The 17,714-nt window shown below is 37.1% G+C and overlaps 1 protein-coding gene across 1 annotated transcript in view; it reads left to right on the top strand.

Moving 5' to 3' along the window:
• Positions 1–17,714, top strand: part of NRXN3 (neurexin 3) — a 1,463,404-nt gene that overhangs the window by 1,405,720 nt on the left and 39,970 nt on the right. The window contains exon 16 of the mRNA XM_034993352.1: positions 7,512–7,590. Coding sequence (XP_034849243.1) covers positions 7,512–7,590 — 79 coding nt within the window. The remainder of the gene's footprint in view (positions 1–7,511; positions 7,591–17,714) is intronic.

Raw genomic sequence — 17,714 nt, 5'->3', positions numbered from 1 at the left:
GTTTCATTTGCTCGTAATAGTGTCAGTTGCTTGTTTTGAAGATAACTATAAAGGGGGTGTTCAGAATAAAATGAGGGTATTGATAATCCCACCCATGCATCTTACCATGTTTTAGGGTTGTTTCTTTATTGGGCTTGAGTTGGATAGAATGGTGGGGCTGGTGGGAGAGAGGGGAGGGTTGAGATTTTTGCTTCTAACAAGTTTGCCCCCAAATCCAGGCTTTTTCTGTCTTTGGTTTGGTCTAAAAATCACATCCAGTAGTGTGTGAGTGTGTGTGTGTGTGTGTGTGTGTGTGTGTGTCAGGTGGGGGGATCTATAAGCATTAATCTAAACTGGGACTATGCAGTGGCAACAATTTGACAAAGAAAACCCTAATAGATAAATTTAAATTGTGATGGTCAAGCTTTTTAAAATCTCATTAAAGGTTACAGATGTACCTAGAGTCTTTAATTAAAAGTATCTTAGACATCCTTTATTTAAATAGAGAATAAATGTTCATGATGAAGCTGTATGACTCCCTCTCTCCTATGAGATACTTTAAACCTCAGCTTTATCACGGAATAGAAGTAGAGAGGGGAAAAACTAAAACACCAAGCATTTGAAGGAATTGAATTCTTTTTAGCATGAAGCAGCTGCAGAGATGTATGGCTGTTTTCGGTGGGACTTCAGAATATTTATGGGCCTTTCTCTTTTCCTTTTTCACTGGAAGAAAGGCGATCATCATTCTTGAGTGTGTTATTTATAATTTCATAAAGCTGTTCTGGGGCAGGACTTATTTTATCTTGTGCTTAATCTCAGTCAAATAACTGTTTCCAAGGAGCTGGGTGGAGGAAACTGATTATCCCCCTGGAATGATTAGCCTATTCTCAGTATAAGGTAAAGGGCTAAAGGTGGGAATTTGAAGTCACAAATAGGCTTCTGGGCAGGAGGGAGGGGACATGGTGAGTCTACCTTGAGCTCTTCTGACGATGGCAGCAGACATTTTTCTCAATGCCAAATTAACGGATGGCAGAGAAGAATGGGGGGTGGGGCACTCCTGTGAGGTAGACCCCTGCAGAGTAAATAATTAGAAGCAAGTGATTACAGACACAATAACTCACTGGAGGAAAATGAGAAGCCAGGTCTGTGAGGCTGAGGGAATTGGAAGGTAAATATACCTATAAATTTACTTGGGTGGACAGAGCTTTTGAGCTTTCCTCTGTCCCAGTTTATTCTAAGGTAATTTATATTTAAATAAAATTTATATTTAAGTTTATTTATTAAAATAAACGCTGGGAGGAAAAAAAGAAAGGAATACAAATGCAATAAAAAAATCTTTCAAGAAAAGAATAAGGACAGCTCCTTCCAGACAGATATTTTATTGAAAGTCATTATAATACCTATCTTTAGTTTTATGAATCCTAGTACAGAACCAAGTAATTTCAACATATGGATTAAAAATATGAAATGCATATTTTAAAATGGGGTAGTATGGATTATTATTTTGAATACGGAACTTGGCTAATATAGAGGGACAGAAGAATATTTTCCTCCCCTTGAGAAGGCAAGGTAAGGTCTTTAATCTGCACTGTGGAGGAATGGTGCAGTCAGCCCCATGCACTATGTTCTGAAACCATGTATTAAGTGCTTCCAAAGGAAGGGTGATGGATGACACTGATGGGACATGGGGAGGAGAAGAAGGAGAGATGTCCCATAGGACAGGATATTAAATTCATGCTCATTATCCGAGTTTGCAAGAACAACACAATAACTCAGGTAGCTGTCATTCTGTCACGCTGCTACATCTTTTCACCCTTGTCCTACTCAGAGGTATACAAATAAACTGTGCTTTTCATGCCTCTGAGCCTTTGCAAAGACTATTCATTCTACTAGAAATGCTCTTCTCCTCCCACCCGCAGCTCTCAGCTCTCCGCTCTCCCTGCTTCACTGCTGCCTGTTCCTCTGGGCTCATTTCCACTTCCCTTCTGCCCAGGAGCTTTCTCTGCTTCCCTGCTCCTTGCTCCCTTAGCACCTTATGCTTACTCTTGTCATGACGTTTGGTTTACTATGTCAAGTTTGCCTGTTTACTTGGCTCTCTCTTCAGAGATGGTGAATTCCCAGAGCAGCGGAACTGTGGTTTGTCTATCACTGTATCCTTCATAATGACTACAGTGCTTGACACATAGGTGTTCAGTAAATATTTATTCAAGAAATAAAGGAATGAATGAAAGATGAACAAAGCACCATGATGACATAGTCCTATAGACTATATCACAAGTGGTGGATGGATCTAGTAGTCCAGCCATGATCAAACTGTTTGGTTTGGAGGTAGTCACAGATCTTCTATTCTTTCTTGATGGACTTAAAGGTAATGTGGGTATCTGACATATGGGAGCCATAATATGTAAACACTTTAAGCTTAGTCATTGAGAACTATGAGAGCTTTAGACAATCATTGGGAAGAAGAGTAATATGAGGATGACAGAGAAAGCACCTTGATAAGCATTCCCAGCATAACTATAAGAATAGAACTTCCTAAAGCAATGCTATTCCCTGAAGGAGCATGGATGGTGGGCAGTTAAAAGTAGCAGATGTCACTACAAATGTCCACACCTTTGGTTCTTATGAGTACTAAGATGTTAATATGTGTCAACTGCATAGCATGAAGTCTGAATACAGCAAGTATTCAATAAGTGGTAAATGTTATTGGTAGGCATTATTCTAGAAAGTTAAAATATCTTTTTCCTCTCAACAGTGCTAACTGCTCTTTTTTCTAAGGAATTATGAGTAATTATGAAAAATGGGTATGATTGTAGGAAAATACACACATACACAGCCTAGGGCTACTGCACTTTATTTAAAGACCAAAGTCCATAGTTCATAACAATTCTATTCATAACAATTCTATTCATAACAATTCTATCCTGAGTCTGTGTGTATCTGCAATAGTGAAGCATAACTCACCAGCCATAGGAACCAATAGTCAAAAAAGTGTGCCTTTTTTCCCCAAGGTTCCGAGTTAAAACGTGAATTTACTTATATTTGGGGAAGGACACAGACAAGAAAAAGAGCTACTAAAAGAAAGCCTTGGGTTTTCTGAGAGTAATTTTGAATCAAGTTGTCATTACTTTAGGATGTGATTCTAAGTGCGTATCATCCAAAAGCTTTTGGTTTGTAATTTTGAGGTTTTTTTATATGGCAGGGACAGAAGTAGTAAAAAAGAATTTTTTAATCCCTAAATATAGAGTTCTAAATCCTGAGTCCTTTGCATATCAAAGCTTGCTGCCCCCAGCACAGAAAGTGTTTCTGAAACTACAGTGTTCTGTGGCAGTCATGGTAGTATTGGATGCCAGGTTCTCCAGGCAAACATTGGTGACTGTGTTGGGCAATGAGGGGATGGAGATGTTTGTAATGGCTTTGGGAATTTCATTGGCAGTGGCTGTAATTGGTGATAATGAGGTTTGAGAGACAGAAAGGAAAGGGCTGGATTCACATAAAACCCATACAGATTGTCTGGACCCAGAGCCATGGGAAACATTATCTTCTAGTGATTTTTGAGCTCTCTTGGCATCTCTATGAGTATATTTTTCTTTAGCACTTTTGATGGCAGATGCAACCAGAGGTAATGAATGAAAATGGAGGTAATGAATTATCAGCAATGAAGAACAGTTCTGATGGGGATGAATTATTAAAGAATACATAGGTGGATAGCAACTTTATTTAAACTAGGAGTGGCAACTAGGCTTGGAAGTACAGTTACTGATTGATTGACTGATTGACTTCGTTTTAGCTAATATTTATTGAGCATGTACCATATGCCAGGAACAGAGCTTTAGTTTTTCTTTTTTTAAAAGATTTATTTACTTATTTGAGAGCAAGAGAGCGAGCACACGGGGTGGGAGTGGGTAGAGACAGAGAATCCCAAGCACGGAACCTGACATGGGGCTCAATCTCACAACCCCGAGATCATGACCTGAGCCAAAACCAAGAGTCAGACACTCAACCGACTGAGCCACCCAGGCACCCCCAGAGCTTCACTTTTAACATTACACTTAAATTGATGACAAGACACTGTGTTTATCCCAATTTACAGATGGAAAAATTGAGGCTTGAAGAGGGGACGTAACTCACCACCACCCCCCACCCCCCCCAACCCCCTCGGTCATTGACTGTTAAGTGTAGGAGCTGGGAGTCACAGCTATGCTCTGTAGAGAGTCAGTCCTGCTCATTCCATGCTCTGCTAGACCACCTGCCACGGACCCTCCTTGGAGTCTAACCACCATTAATGGGAGCTCCTGGCAAAATGTGTTGCTGTTGCCTGGGAGGAACACTTTATTCATCCATATGCATACAGAAGATCAGCAGAAATCAAATCTCTGGGAAATAGGGCACAGGGTCAGTCAACTGGAGAGAAAAGGCATGGAAATGTGGAAGAGCATATGTGTGGGGTCTGCAGTGGCGGTTGGGGCCCATTTTGGGGACAGAAGTGAAGGTGGTGTTGGGGAAGGAGAGTGGTGCTGGGGACAAAGTCACCCAAACCACGTAGCTACGGGGAGAATTTGTGTAATATTAGAGGAGGCAGGGGGATGCTGAGAGGAAAATAGTAAATATCCTTCAACCTCAGAGTCTAGTACTTTTCTTGAAAAAGAAGTCGACATCATATTTTTGGCCAATCAAAATTAATATAACTTTCTTAGAATTCTTGCTTGGCTATCAGTTCTGGAGATGAGTTCACTAGATGTTCATGTAACTCATTGGTTTTCACTCAAAAACTAGGAACCCGAGGTAGTTATGCCACATCCAGGCCATTCTGCAAGGTCCTTATAATGAAGTCACCAACAATTAATTTCCAATTGATTACCTTTAGAAATGTATTCTCGACCACTTTTTTATTACCACCCTCTAAGGAGTTTTTTAAGATAATTTTTCGCCTAATTGCCCTTCTACCATAAAATTTTAATACCACAGATATACTGTATATTTGTTTAAGTACTGTAGGCTTTTGGCAGGTCAAAAAACATTTTCGGGCACCTGGGTGGCTCAGTCGTTAAGCGTCTGCCTTCAGCTCGGGTCATGATCCCAGGGTCCTGGGATCGAGTCCTGCATCGGGCTCCCTGCTTAGTGGGAAGCCTGCTTCCCCCTCTCCCACTCCCCCTGCTTGTGTTCCCTCTCTTGCTGTCTCTCTCTCTGACAAATAAATAAATAAAATTAAAAAAAAAAAAGAAAACATTTTCATATCTAGGATCCATCCCCCCACGTACTTAAAACAATTTTTGCTGCCTTGAGGGAGGTCTTACGTCCATGGATAACTCATGCTTTCAAACTATCAAACAAGGATTGTGACCCTTCCGAAAAGGCCGTTTGCCTCTTATGATTGCCTTCTGCATTTCTGCACAGTTAACATGTATTCCTCTACCACCTCCCTTCCCTAAGTAACTGAAAGTGGGCCTGCAGAGGGCCCAGACACAACAGGAAACTCCAAGGAGGTTTGCTCACCAGGTCTCTAACACAAATCATGTCAGCTCTGGGATATAGCTTCAGCTTTGGTTGCTGAAAATGAAATGCACACTTCAGTAGTGTCTACTTGAAAAAAAAGTATGTTTGAAAATTCTTTTTCTATTAACTTTAAGGAGGAGCAGGGTTGAAGTATCTCCCTGTCAAATGTAGAATAAAGATCCATAGCATGGTTTAAGGCACCTCTCTACCATTGTCAGTTAAGTGAACTCAATTACCTAGTGTGACTTTTCTACTGTTCTTTGTCATGTCCAGTAATTCTATGCTTCATGTGTGTATTTCAAAAAGGATGTTGTCTGGAAATGCTAAGCATGTGGGTTGTCACGTGCATTGGTTTGCTCGGGCCTCCATAACAAAGTACCACAGACTGAGTGGCTTAAACAGCAGAAATTTATTTTCTCACAGTTGTGGAAGCTAGAAGTCCAAGGTCGAGGTGTCAGCAGGGTTGGTTTTTTTCTGAAAACTCTTTCTGTGGTTTATGGATGGCTTTCTTCTCCCTGTGCCTTCTCATAGTCGTCCCTCTGTGCATGTCTGTGTCCTAATTTCATCTTTTTATTAAGGACTCCAGGTATATTGGATTTGGCTTACCCTAATGATATCATTTTAACACAGACCCTATCTCCAAATACTAGTCATATTCGGAGGTACTGGGGGGTTGAACTGCAGCATATGAATTTTGGAGGACATAGTTCAGTCCAAAACTAACATCATAGAAGAAGGGATGTAAAAGGAGCCTAGGTGAATCACAAATACGGACTTTGACTAAGATGTATCTGTTCAGATCCTCCCTGTTTCTTACTAGCCCTGTGTCCTCTTTGAACTTAAGTTCTCCTTAAAAATGTAATAATTATATCCATCCCAAAGGATTGTTGTGAGAATTGTACCTAATCAATTAATAACAGCTATAACTAATAAATATATATACACATGTCTAGCTCAGCATCTGGCTCCTAACTGCCTTTCCTCTTGAATATGGATTCAGACTTCAATGCATTGGGAATAATAAAACCAAGCAAGTCAGTTAATATTATTAATATCAAGAAGGGGAAAGAAATGAGCATTTATTGAACAACTGTATATTGAGTACTCTTATGCACATAGTAGGACAAATTTTTTTTTTATGTAAGATCTATAGATTAATTATTCAATAGTATTTATTGTGCATGCAGTATGTATCAGGTACAGAAAGTAGTCCTCTCATCTTCTGTGTAGCAAAGACCCTTCTTATTGTCCATACCCAGTTTCCTGTATTTCTTGCAGCAGATTCCCTGGCATTGGGGAGTTTCTGCAGGATCCAATAGGAAAAAAAAAAAAAAAATTGTCACAAGTTGAATTACTACTGTGGCAACCAGATTTTTTTCTGCTATTGTCAGAAACAGTCTTTCTGTGTCCAGAGGCTGTCATGTGGTATTTCTCTGCTGGCCTACATTACGAATTCAGCTAATTGCAGCAATTACATGAAGAGATCACTGCTAGCGAGAAAAGCCATTATGCTGTTCCTGAACAGACTGCATTCCACAGCATTCATTAATTATGCCTGCCTATAGATTCACAACCACCAAAGCATGCACTTGAGACCACACACCATATGCACTGAAACCCTCTCAAAGTTTGCAGTGCCTTTCCATGCTGGCTTGCAGTTTTATATGGCCCACCATTTGTATATCCCTTCTCCTGTCCTTCAGATTCTCAAAATTGAAATTAAAATCAGAATAGAGTCAGGCTGTATGATGTGACTTACAGGGATGGGATAGTCTTGAGCCTCCTGGAACCTCTTGGAGTCATTCAGCTTCTCATAAAATCCATACAGGTTGTCTGAACCCATAGCCATTCACAGCTACACAAGAATTTAAAATGCTCTATCCTCCAGCATGCCCTCTTTAGAGAAGAGAAACATAATAATGATGGGAGGCAGGACATAGTGATAAGTCTTTGATGCTTTTGTTCATTGGTTTCCTTATCTCTCTCTCTCTCCTTCCCTTCCCCCTACCCCATTATTTTTCCTTTGACACACACAGCCAACATCAGATGACCTTGTTTCATCTGCTGAATGTTCAAGCGATGACGAAGACTTCGTTGAATGTGAGCCGAGTACAGGTAGGTTAGGTCAGTCTTGTTTTGCTTGCTTTTTTTTTACATTTGCAAAAAACAATACATACATATATGTGACTATTCATGTGTTCTATATATATTATAGTGTGTTAATGTGTGTATTTACTATATCTATATATGTATAAGCATACATATATAAATATTAATATATAATCAAAAGCATCAAATCCCATGGAAGGAGCAGATAAGATCCCAGGGAAATTTAACATCAGTTCCTGATATCCAAAGAAAAGTCCTGGTGTACCACCCAACTTTGAGCAATCAGACACCCAGATTAACTGTGGGAACAGGAAAAGTACAGCAGTGCCTGGCAGCTATGAAATTGACAGGGGGTGGGGGCATGAAGATGTCTATATTGGAATAACATCAAAACCCCATGAACCCAAAGTGGAGCTATAAAGATCATTTAAACCTCATGAATTGTTCTGAGCCTGTGTGGCAAACAAAATAAAACCAGAAACCCAAACCAAACAACAATAAAAAAACCCACACATTTTCCATGGGATTTCAACAGCAGTTAACATGGTATTATATTTATACTAATTTTGTTCATTGTGCGTTTAGAGAATTGTGCAGTAATATAGCATAGTAAACACAAAATTAGTACTGAACCATGCCATGTCAAAGGCTGAGATGCTTCAAAATGTATCTACTGTGCTGAAGTTAAGAGGACTTTTGCAACTCGATGCTTCAGTGTGTTCCCCATTCGCACCCAGATACATTTTGATTATTTTATGGTCTTTCTTTATATTGAGCTATATAATGTCCAGCAGGCAACTGCGGTCCCTGATTATTTCCTATCAATTTTTCCAAGTCGTCTGTTTTGAGACTTGCTATAAGTTAAACATTTATATATATATAATAGAGAACAGATATCATCGAATTTCTGTGTATATTTAATAGAATTAAAAGCTGGAGTTGGGTTAGGATCTTATTTCTGCAAAGGCTAAGAGAAACAGAATATTCTAGTTGATTTTTTGGGTTGCTTTATTTATTTTACTCTTTTCTTTAAAAAAAAAAAAGGTGAGCCATTAAACATTTTCTTTTGCTAATTCTAGAGAAATTCAAGATTTGTGGAAAAAAATAACAAAAGTAAAAACTTTCCATTTCTTACCCCAAGATGATTTACATTTTTTTTCATATTTTGTTGAAGGCCTGACTGGTGTCTTGCAAGTGGCTTTGAATCAGGAAGTTCTGTGGGTTTCTGTTTTTAGCATTACATAGAGACATAATAATAGGTAGGGTGTTTCCATTTTGGAGTGTGACCTGTTCCTTTAGGAGCTCAGTTGTGAAGAAGGAAAGTAACTCTGGTCTGGTGTGGTCAGATTTTTTCATATTATTAGATAATAATCTTAATGTACTACATGAGGTTTTAATAACACTGGAGGGCAGATATATCCAGTCTATACCAGAATTTGGGCACCAAGTTTTTATTCACTCAATTCATCCATTCATTCGTTCAATAAATATTTCTGAGCCCTAGGACAGGATACAGTATATCTCTAGAGTTGAGGCCTTCCTGTTCTAATAATTTTCATAAATGAGCTGTTGCAAAATAGAATTAGGAGCTTTACTACCGAAATAAATTTCCTCTCCAAAATAATTCAGTTCAGCAAATATTTTTTGAGTTAACTGTGTATGTTAGACATGTACCAGATCTTAGGAATTCAGATATGAATATGGCATGATCCCCAAGACATTTGTTAAGTTAGCTGATTTCATGGCCAATAGTTTAAGATACTAGACTTTAATTTGGATTTTCTGTTTATGCCCTCTCTGGTTATCTTGCTTTCAAAGCAGTGATATCTGTATATATGCAACATTGTTGTTCAAAACTTGATTTTAAGTCGTCTTACAAAGATTAAGGCTTGACCATTACAAAATATTGCCACTGTCTTCCCCCACTACCTCCCTGCCTCCTACACATGGTCATCTCCATAGCAACCTCCGTAATAAAACAAAGGGCTTTTCCAGATGTGATTCACAAGGTCTTCAGCTCCCCAAATTGTGGGGGTATATTGCCATTTGGTGTTGAACAGGCCCAAACCTGAATGTTACCAAACTAAGTCCATTTGCTTTTTTAGTGGCTGCACAGGTGTTTCATCTGATTCAAAAGCAGAGGACAGAAATTCAATGCCGGCATTTCTTGAGTAATATAATTACATGGGGCAGGTGGGAGATAAAAGCAGGTTTTAAAACAATCTGTTGTGTTCGGCAACAGGGTGTGGGAGGGGGCATATAAATAAAGTAGGTGACAGAATGTTCACCCTGAAGGAGCTAACAGGTAGCTCTATGAGACTAATATTGATCCCCTCTGCCTGGGATTATTCAACTCCTCACATTTGAAGAATGAGTGTTTCTTCTTTCTAAATTTATTTATTCCATAAGGTATTCCTGATAAGTGATTCAGATACACAGGGAAATATGTTAGAGGCATATTTAATACAGGAGGGAGATAGATATTCCTACTGAAGCAGAGATTTTACCCTGGGGGCCTGATTAACACTGATGAAGGTTATACGCATAGAGATACCGAGCCCTCTTTTGTGTTCAATGAGAAATATTTCCATAGCCTTCACATCTTCCCAAAACAATTTGGATTAAAAATCAGGAAAATTTAAACCAGTTGTTTCTGGAGGTAGGTTTTGCCCTACCTCAAGAGAAATCTTCCATTGCCCGTGCAGCAATAGATAATGGTGACATTTAGATAACTTTGACATAAATCATTAGTCTGAGATTCTGTGTGAATACTGAGGTTAAAATTCTGGGTTTGAACATTCTAACTCACTGCCTCAGTTTCTCAAATTTTACTCTTTTCCAGGCCTGATGTTTGACGGAAATACACTAAATGTGGTTAATTACCCAGGCCTTGTTTCATCTGACTTAACAATGACCGTTTCTTCTCTCATTTTGTTAGCCAGTTTAGGATTTTCTAGCTGTCTCAGTTAGAACGCATTTAACTTCTACAGCTTCTTTCCTGATTATTTAGGTTCACTAGAAACTCATATTTTTCATAAATTTGCATAGTTCAGTATATGTTCTATTCAACAACTTTTGTTTTCATATGGGCATCAAATTTTAAATGAAATTATTTTTCTTATTTAATCTTCTTTAAATCAAAATGGGCTTTAAAGCTCCTGGTTTTGAGTCAGATGTGAGCAATTGCCTTTCACACCCACCACCCACTTTGGCAGTTAGGGATCACCCTCATTTGTACAGCTCAATCAGATCATCTTTAGGGACCACTTAAATTTGGGGGGAGTTTGGCTGATGATAGTCTAGAAACCTTTAAGTCCAATGAGTGTCAAATTTTCTCTGGATGTAATGAGTGAAAAACAAACAAAAAAACCCTAGACCATGAGAGTAAGGCAGAAAGTGAAAGCTCAAGGAGTATTTGTTGACTGAATTTGTATGACTCTCAAAATACCTCATAATCTTAAATTAAAATTGGAGATTTTTCGTATCTCTAACTTCATCTTCCCTTAAAGAGCTAAATAAAATCTGTTGAATTATTTAAAATATATGATTCCATGCAAATAAATATCACCCTAACAAAACCCACATTTCTTCTTCAAAAAAAAGAATCCTCTACTTTTTATAACAAGTCACAGGTAAAATTACATTTTCTAAACATTGACATGGAAAAACTAGCATCGAAACTTTATAAAATCATATAAAGATACCTGCATTAAATGAAAATATTCAGAAGAATATTTGAATAACTATTTAAGTACCTAAAAGTGAGGGTCAAGATTTTAATTTTCCTAATTTGTACACGTGGATTGTATTCCCTGCAAAGGAAGTCAGTGTCTATTTAATATTCCAGACTTGTGTCTTTGCAAACAAACTCTTTCCTTCCCAAGTACACTTCTATTGATATGAAATTGTTCAGTAAACTCATATTTCATTGTTCTCACCTCTTTGGATCCAACAACAACCAAAAAATAGGGAAGCTGGGGAAGATTCAGATGACCACTAGAAAATGGGATTATTGATAAATGATATTATGGGAAGTCAAATTACAATTAAGATCTTTAGTAAATTCACATTTGTGATCTAAAGTATGGTAATTGATTCTGATATATAGAGAAATTGACAAAAGTCGCTTCCCAAATGGAAAAGATATCTTCTCTCCCTTCCCTGGTCTGACCCCCACTGTCTCCGTCTTTGGAAATAGAAATAATATCAAAACATTGTGATCTTAAGTTAGCGTTTGTGTAATTGAAAATCACCAACTTTCTGAATTTTATATATTTATAGTCTCAATATTCTAAAGTCCTGAAGGCAGGGGTCACAAAGCAGAGAAAAAATAAAAAATAAAAAGAAATGCCTTTTACACCTGAGAAATGGGCATGTCAACAATTAACCATATTAATTTATCCAGCCGTTACACTGGGATACATTTTTCTGGTTATCAGTTAGCCAGGTTTTTTGCCTCCACTTTTGTTAACGGGTCCTCTATCAAATCTCAAGGGATACTCCTTCCACCAGAAGGCAGACAGTAAAAGGAAGTATGAAACACATCCATCCATCAATAGGACTGTGCTAAACAACTTTCATAATGGTGAGATTGAGGGAGATGTTTAAACTATTGGCAGTAATTTGAGATCACAAAATAATTACTATTCCCAGAGTGGTTCTCAGATGTATTTTTACTCCTCAAATCCACAGCTCTCACATTTGCATTCAGTGTTTTTGCTACTTTGTTCCTCTTCGTTAGTCACACTATAATATTCAGTCCAGTGTGGGTGAAATTTTAAATCTGGCAAAACACCAAGAGCATAGCCTTATTTGTGTTCTCCAGGTGGACCTGGGTTCTTAATCTTTATCAGTTTGAGATTCCTCAGTATTTATAATATGAAAGTCTGGCACTGAATTGTTAAAAACTCACCAAATCCTTAGGGTTTTTATTTGCTGGATCGCCATGGAAAATGCAGCTGAAATGTTAAGATAATACTGATTTTGGATCAGAAAGATAAGAATTATTTTCAGAATCTACAGATTAAAAAAAAACACTAAATGTGCTGGTCATTGACCTTAAATATGATATTTGCTATCTTAAGTGTTTATAGAAATACACCTTGTCATTAGTGTTTTCGGCAAGCTTGAAGCATTAGCAACTTGTACATTTTTATTACAAAGAATTGGATTTTTATTTAATTTTAAAAATATTTTTCCATATGGAAAAATTGACTAATGACATAATGATTCTATTTACAATCTTGAGTTTCCATATGGAAAAATTTTTCTAAAATTAAATAAAAATTCAGTGTATAGTAGAATAGTAAATGCCTAAATAAAATGCCATAGGAATGTTTGAGTGTCACAGTGTCCAGAATCCACCTTGAAGCTTAAGTCCACTTTAAAACACTTTTAATAAAGGGATAATGGAAGTAATCTCAGAAATGTTTTATTTTTGTTAAGAAGAATATAAATAGATGTAAATTTCATTAATTTAATTAATCATTGTTGGCTATAGACATTATTCATTTTTACGTTTGAGTTATAATACATGTCTAATGTATGCAAAAGCAAATAAGTATCCACACATTTAGATCTAGGCTAAATCCTACCCATTTTTGAATTTCATCCAGTGATTTATAAATTAATAGAGTATGTTTATGGGTGCATAATGTTCCCAATTTAATGGCATAATTTCTGTTTTCGTTCATTAACCCACTCAGTGATGAATTGTATCACTCTCTTATAACCCAACTCCACTTCAACCCAAGCTAATTTTTAAGTTGAAGCAAATATGTGCCCTTTAAATCCTTAATGGTGAATTGCTTTGATAATTAGGGTATGAATAGAAATATAAGTGTAGGAAAGTCTACTGATTGGCTAGTAGGCAGTTAGGCAACTGATAGCTCAGGCATGATGTACAGAAAATAGGTGGCTCATGGATTGACCAATATCATGGTTTTCATAATAAAAACAGTAAATCTAATAACAAGAATGATAAAAATGAAAAAAAAAATCTATCTCCATTACCCAAGATTTTGTGGTATGTTGAGAAGGGAGGGGAATCAGTAAGATCAATGTGTAAGTATACACATTTCTATTTGAAAGTTTAATAAGTGATTTGTGCAATAACTTTTAGTGACTGCTATATGTAGGCACTGGAATAGGTGCTAGGAAAACAAAAATAAGACATAACATCTTCAAGGAGTTCATGGTCTATTAGGGAAGACAGATACAAAAATAAAGGGAATAAAAAGAAAAAAAAGGAAAGAAAGGGAAGAAACAGTGTGGTCAATGAATGGAAATGCCTAGAATATTATCAGAACTTGGAGGAGAGGTTGCTAATTCAGCAATAGCATATCCCGTCTAAGGATGGGCAAGAAAAATCATAGAAGATGATACCAACCAGTGACAGAATCACTTAACCCCAAAAATCATTCTTCTGTATCTTAGTTTGAGGGCACAGAATTTCAGATTCACTATGATTGAAAAATTAATACAGTTCAGTAATAAACTTTTCTTTGAACACACATAACAGTATGGTCTAGGGCCAGGTCTTCTTGGGTAGCAGGGTAAGTAAGGATGAGCATGATGGGGGAAGGGAGAATTTCAAGCCAAACTCAGGAGAACTTTCTGATTTCAAATGCTAATGCAAGTAGTTGATAACAAGTGAGCTTAATGAAATCATTAAGCAAGCCCTCTCCCCTCCTCCAAATTAATAAAGAGGGATTGGGTTTCTAAGGAAAGGTTTTTATGAGTTTTCTTTTTTTTCTTTTTGTTCTGTATTTTTTCTCCCATTAAGTCCCAGTATATATACTGTGTGTGTATATATATATATATTTGTATATAATATGTGTGCATACTAAATGTAGAGTACCTATCACGCCATATATATGTAGACACAGTATAAGTGATATTAGACTAATGTAAACAGAGATTAACAACAGTCCCTGCCATCAGTCATGTGTTTACACAGAAATTCACACCTTCATTTTTATATCAGCCAACATGGACATGCATGATACTGTTTTAACTTCGCGAACAAAGCATGTGAACTTTGCTTTAGGTTTTGTTTTCTTCTGTATCATAATTACAGTGATGATTCCATAATTCAGTTATCCTTGGGAGGGGTGGAGAGAAAAAATTATACAGATATATCTATCCATATATGCACGTTCCTGTGTATATATATAAATAGATATATACCTTGTATATATTTGAAAAACATTTTCTGTCGTTTCACCTCATCTTGTGCCGCATGAATTTTTGGTGGTTCAATTTACTTTATTTTGTTTTGATTCACATTTAGTATTTTGGTCATTATGGCTATGTGAAACTCATTGCTGTATTTTTATTGGTAATAATAGTCATTTTTAAAATACTGAGAGATATATAGATATACAAAACAAACAAGGCAACAAAATCTTTTCTTGCCATCCTAATCTCTAATTTCTCCCCCTTCAGCATATCCCTCCAGTATTTATATTTATGCTTGAAACAAAACAAACCCCAGCAAATCCAAGAAAGTTGTGTACAAAAGAATGAAATACTGTGTTTTCCTCTTCTTCCTCCTATATAGATATATTTTTTCCTTTTAATTTCCTTCCTTTTCCCTTTTCATTTTTCCCCATATCTGCACAGGCCACTTGCCTTCCCTCCACCCCTCCTCCCCCCATGACAATATATTTAACTGAAAGGAGGACAGATGAGCCAGAAAAAAAAAAAAAAGAAAGAAGGAAAGACAGGTAGACATCCAGATACAAGAGAGAAACATATTCTTATCCACAAATTTCAGATGGCATAAAAAGAATTTTATTGCAGATGTAGAATATTTGTTGTATCTTTTATTTCTGGACCAGCCCAGGATCATTGTGTGGCATGCAGTGATAGTTTTGTAGCTAATCAACTAACCATGGCCTTCATCACCAATGCATGGTTGTAACGATGCCATCTTGTGTTTCATCCAAGTGACACATCCAGGCTAACCCAGCAAGTCCAGTGTATGAGTTGGGGGGGTAACTTTCTTTTGTAGTTATAATTTCATGGGTTCTCATTTTTCCTATTATTTCCATTGGGTCACGGCAGCCCCAAGAGCTGCTCTCACAACATCTCTGTATGGTTTCGTTCTTGTGTTTGCTTCCCTTGGCACAGCAGTTGAGCATATGTCTCTTGTCTGGTACATCTGTCTTGCCATCTTGTCTTGGAGTCCACTCTCGTGCTGTTGTTCTGTGATTCTGTTCTCTGTTTGTAATATGTGGTTTGAAATGCTCTCCTTTTATTTCTCACTCCCCTCTTGTTTCTACTTTCAACCTCACCCCTAGGGAACTTCACAAAGAAGCAAAACAAATTTTCAGTTAAGTGTAAGGCTGATAACTGTGCTTTGCATCTGGAAGTCATAAGTTGCACTTTTTACTGGCTAAGGGGGCAAAACTTACAGTGGGAAACTGCTAATGCTAAGAGCCAAACAACCACCCAATCAAAAACAACAGGAAACCCTTGTTGATTTTTTTGGCATAATCAAATGGGCTTACTATTAAAGAGATTTCACATAAAGGCTGATTTCTGGAGAGTTTTTCTATTGATTATCAATCTTCTAGTTAAACCTTTTCTTCAGGAACAGATGAACAGAAAGGTTTTTCAGAAAATGCTAGTAAGGGAACATCCTCATTTCTGCTATATAGAGCAGTGCCTGTTCCTGAATTGGTAAGGAATTTGTGAAAATCTGAATGTGTTTTATTATGAAATGCATTTATGTTTATGTATTTCAACCTAAAATATAAATGTGTTTGGCAAGGCATTGGAGGAAAAAAAAAAAAAAAAAGCTTTTTAACCCACTGGTTAAATCTTACCTCATGCATATTTTGAGGTAAGATTATCTTTTGATCTTTTGGAGTCAAATGATGTATATTTTATATTATTTTTTTAATTCATGGAAGCATTACAGAGCCAACACTTTGACTTAGACCTAAATCCCTCCTTTTCTCTTTCTAAAGAACATGACATATGTAATAGCTTTAATTATGAGAATAGAGTCTGAATTTCTTGAGACAGAAGTGGAAAAAAGTACCCAGTTAATTATTCAGGTGCTGGACTATGCTTCTGAGGATCCAGGAACTTTGTGGGATGACTTGGTTTGTTTAACACTAATAGTATGAAAATGAATCTTTGTAACTTCACCTCCATATTCATAAAGGTTGAGCAAGAGAATATAAAATAGGTATACAATGGATTAATAGATTAAAGATTTTTAAAATAGTTCTAAGATTTCTAAAATCTGTATTTCTAATCTGGAAAAGAGGAAGCATTTTGATGCAGATGGTTTTATGATGAGATGTTTCAGTCATGTCAGGGTAGCTCTGTGCTGCTCTGTAGGGCAAGGGCAAAGCAAGAGGAGACTAATGGGCACTGTGGACTAAGAAGAACTTTTTTAAAAAGACAGGAAGGGAGACAGGGAAGGAGGAAGAGAGTGAGGGGAGGTAAGGGGATAGGGAGGGAGGAAGAGGTATTCATGCTGAACGAGGGAAAGCAGCTGGTCCATAAAGGTTAAGAACCAGCATGCACACAGACACACACAGCCCTAATTTGTAGTGTTTTCTGTAGTATAAAATATTGCCACCATGGCCGACTTCAAGCTACAAATATGACAACACGAAACTGAGAATTGGGAAGTACTGCTCATTAGTACATGATTATATAGTATTTTCGCCATACAGATACTACAGACATCAATCACCTCAAAAGCATAGATAACAGTAAAATGTAGTAATATAACTAGGACGTAATGAGTTTTAAGATTTTAATACCTTTGTTTTTAACATAATGTACTTGATTGCAATTTTATATACTTTAATTTTTGATGATGGCTATTTAACAACCAACTTGCAAAATTGCTGAAAATGTGCTAGTAATCAGCCGTCACGACCTGACTCTAGCACCCCACTGGCTCAGGTACCATGCTGGGGGCATTCAAACACGGGATTGATTTAAAATTTTTTTAAGTTATTATGAGTGGGAAACTGTTATGGCCATCTTACAGTTGAGAAAATCAGGACTCAAAAACTTTGCTTCTCCAGGATTGCATTATCTGCTCATAGTGGCAGAGGTAAGATTCAAGCCCAAATCCATTTGAAAATGGATCCATTTTATTT

The sequence above is a fragment of the Mirounga leonina genome, unplaced genomic scaffold (assembly GCF_011800145.1).
Source record: "Mirounga leonina isolate KUSES-001 unplaced genomic scaffold, KU_Mleo_1.0 Mir_82, whole genome shotgun sequence".
Taxonomy (NCBI): domain Eukaryota; kingdom Metazoa; phylum Chordata; class Mammalia; order Carnivora; family Phocidae; genus Mirounga; species Mirounga leonina.
The sequence above is the reverse complement of the archived record's forward strand: the minus strand, read 5'-3'. Positions and strand labels throughout refer to the sequence as shown.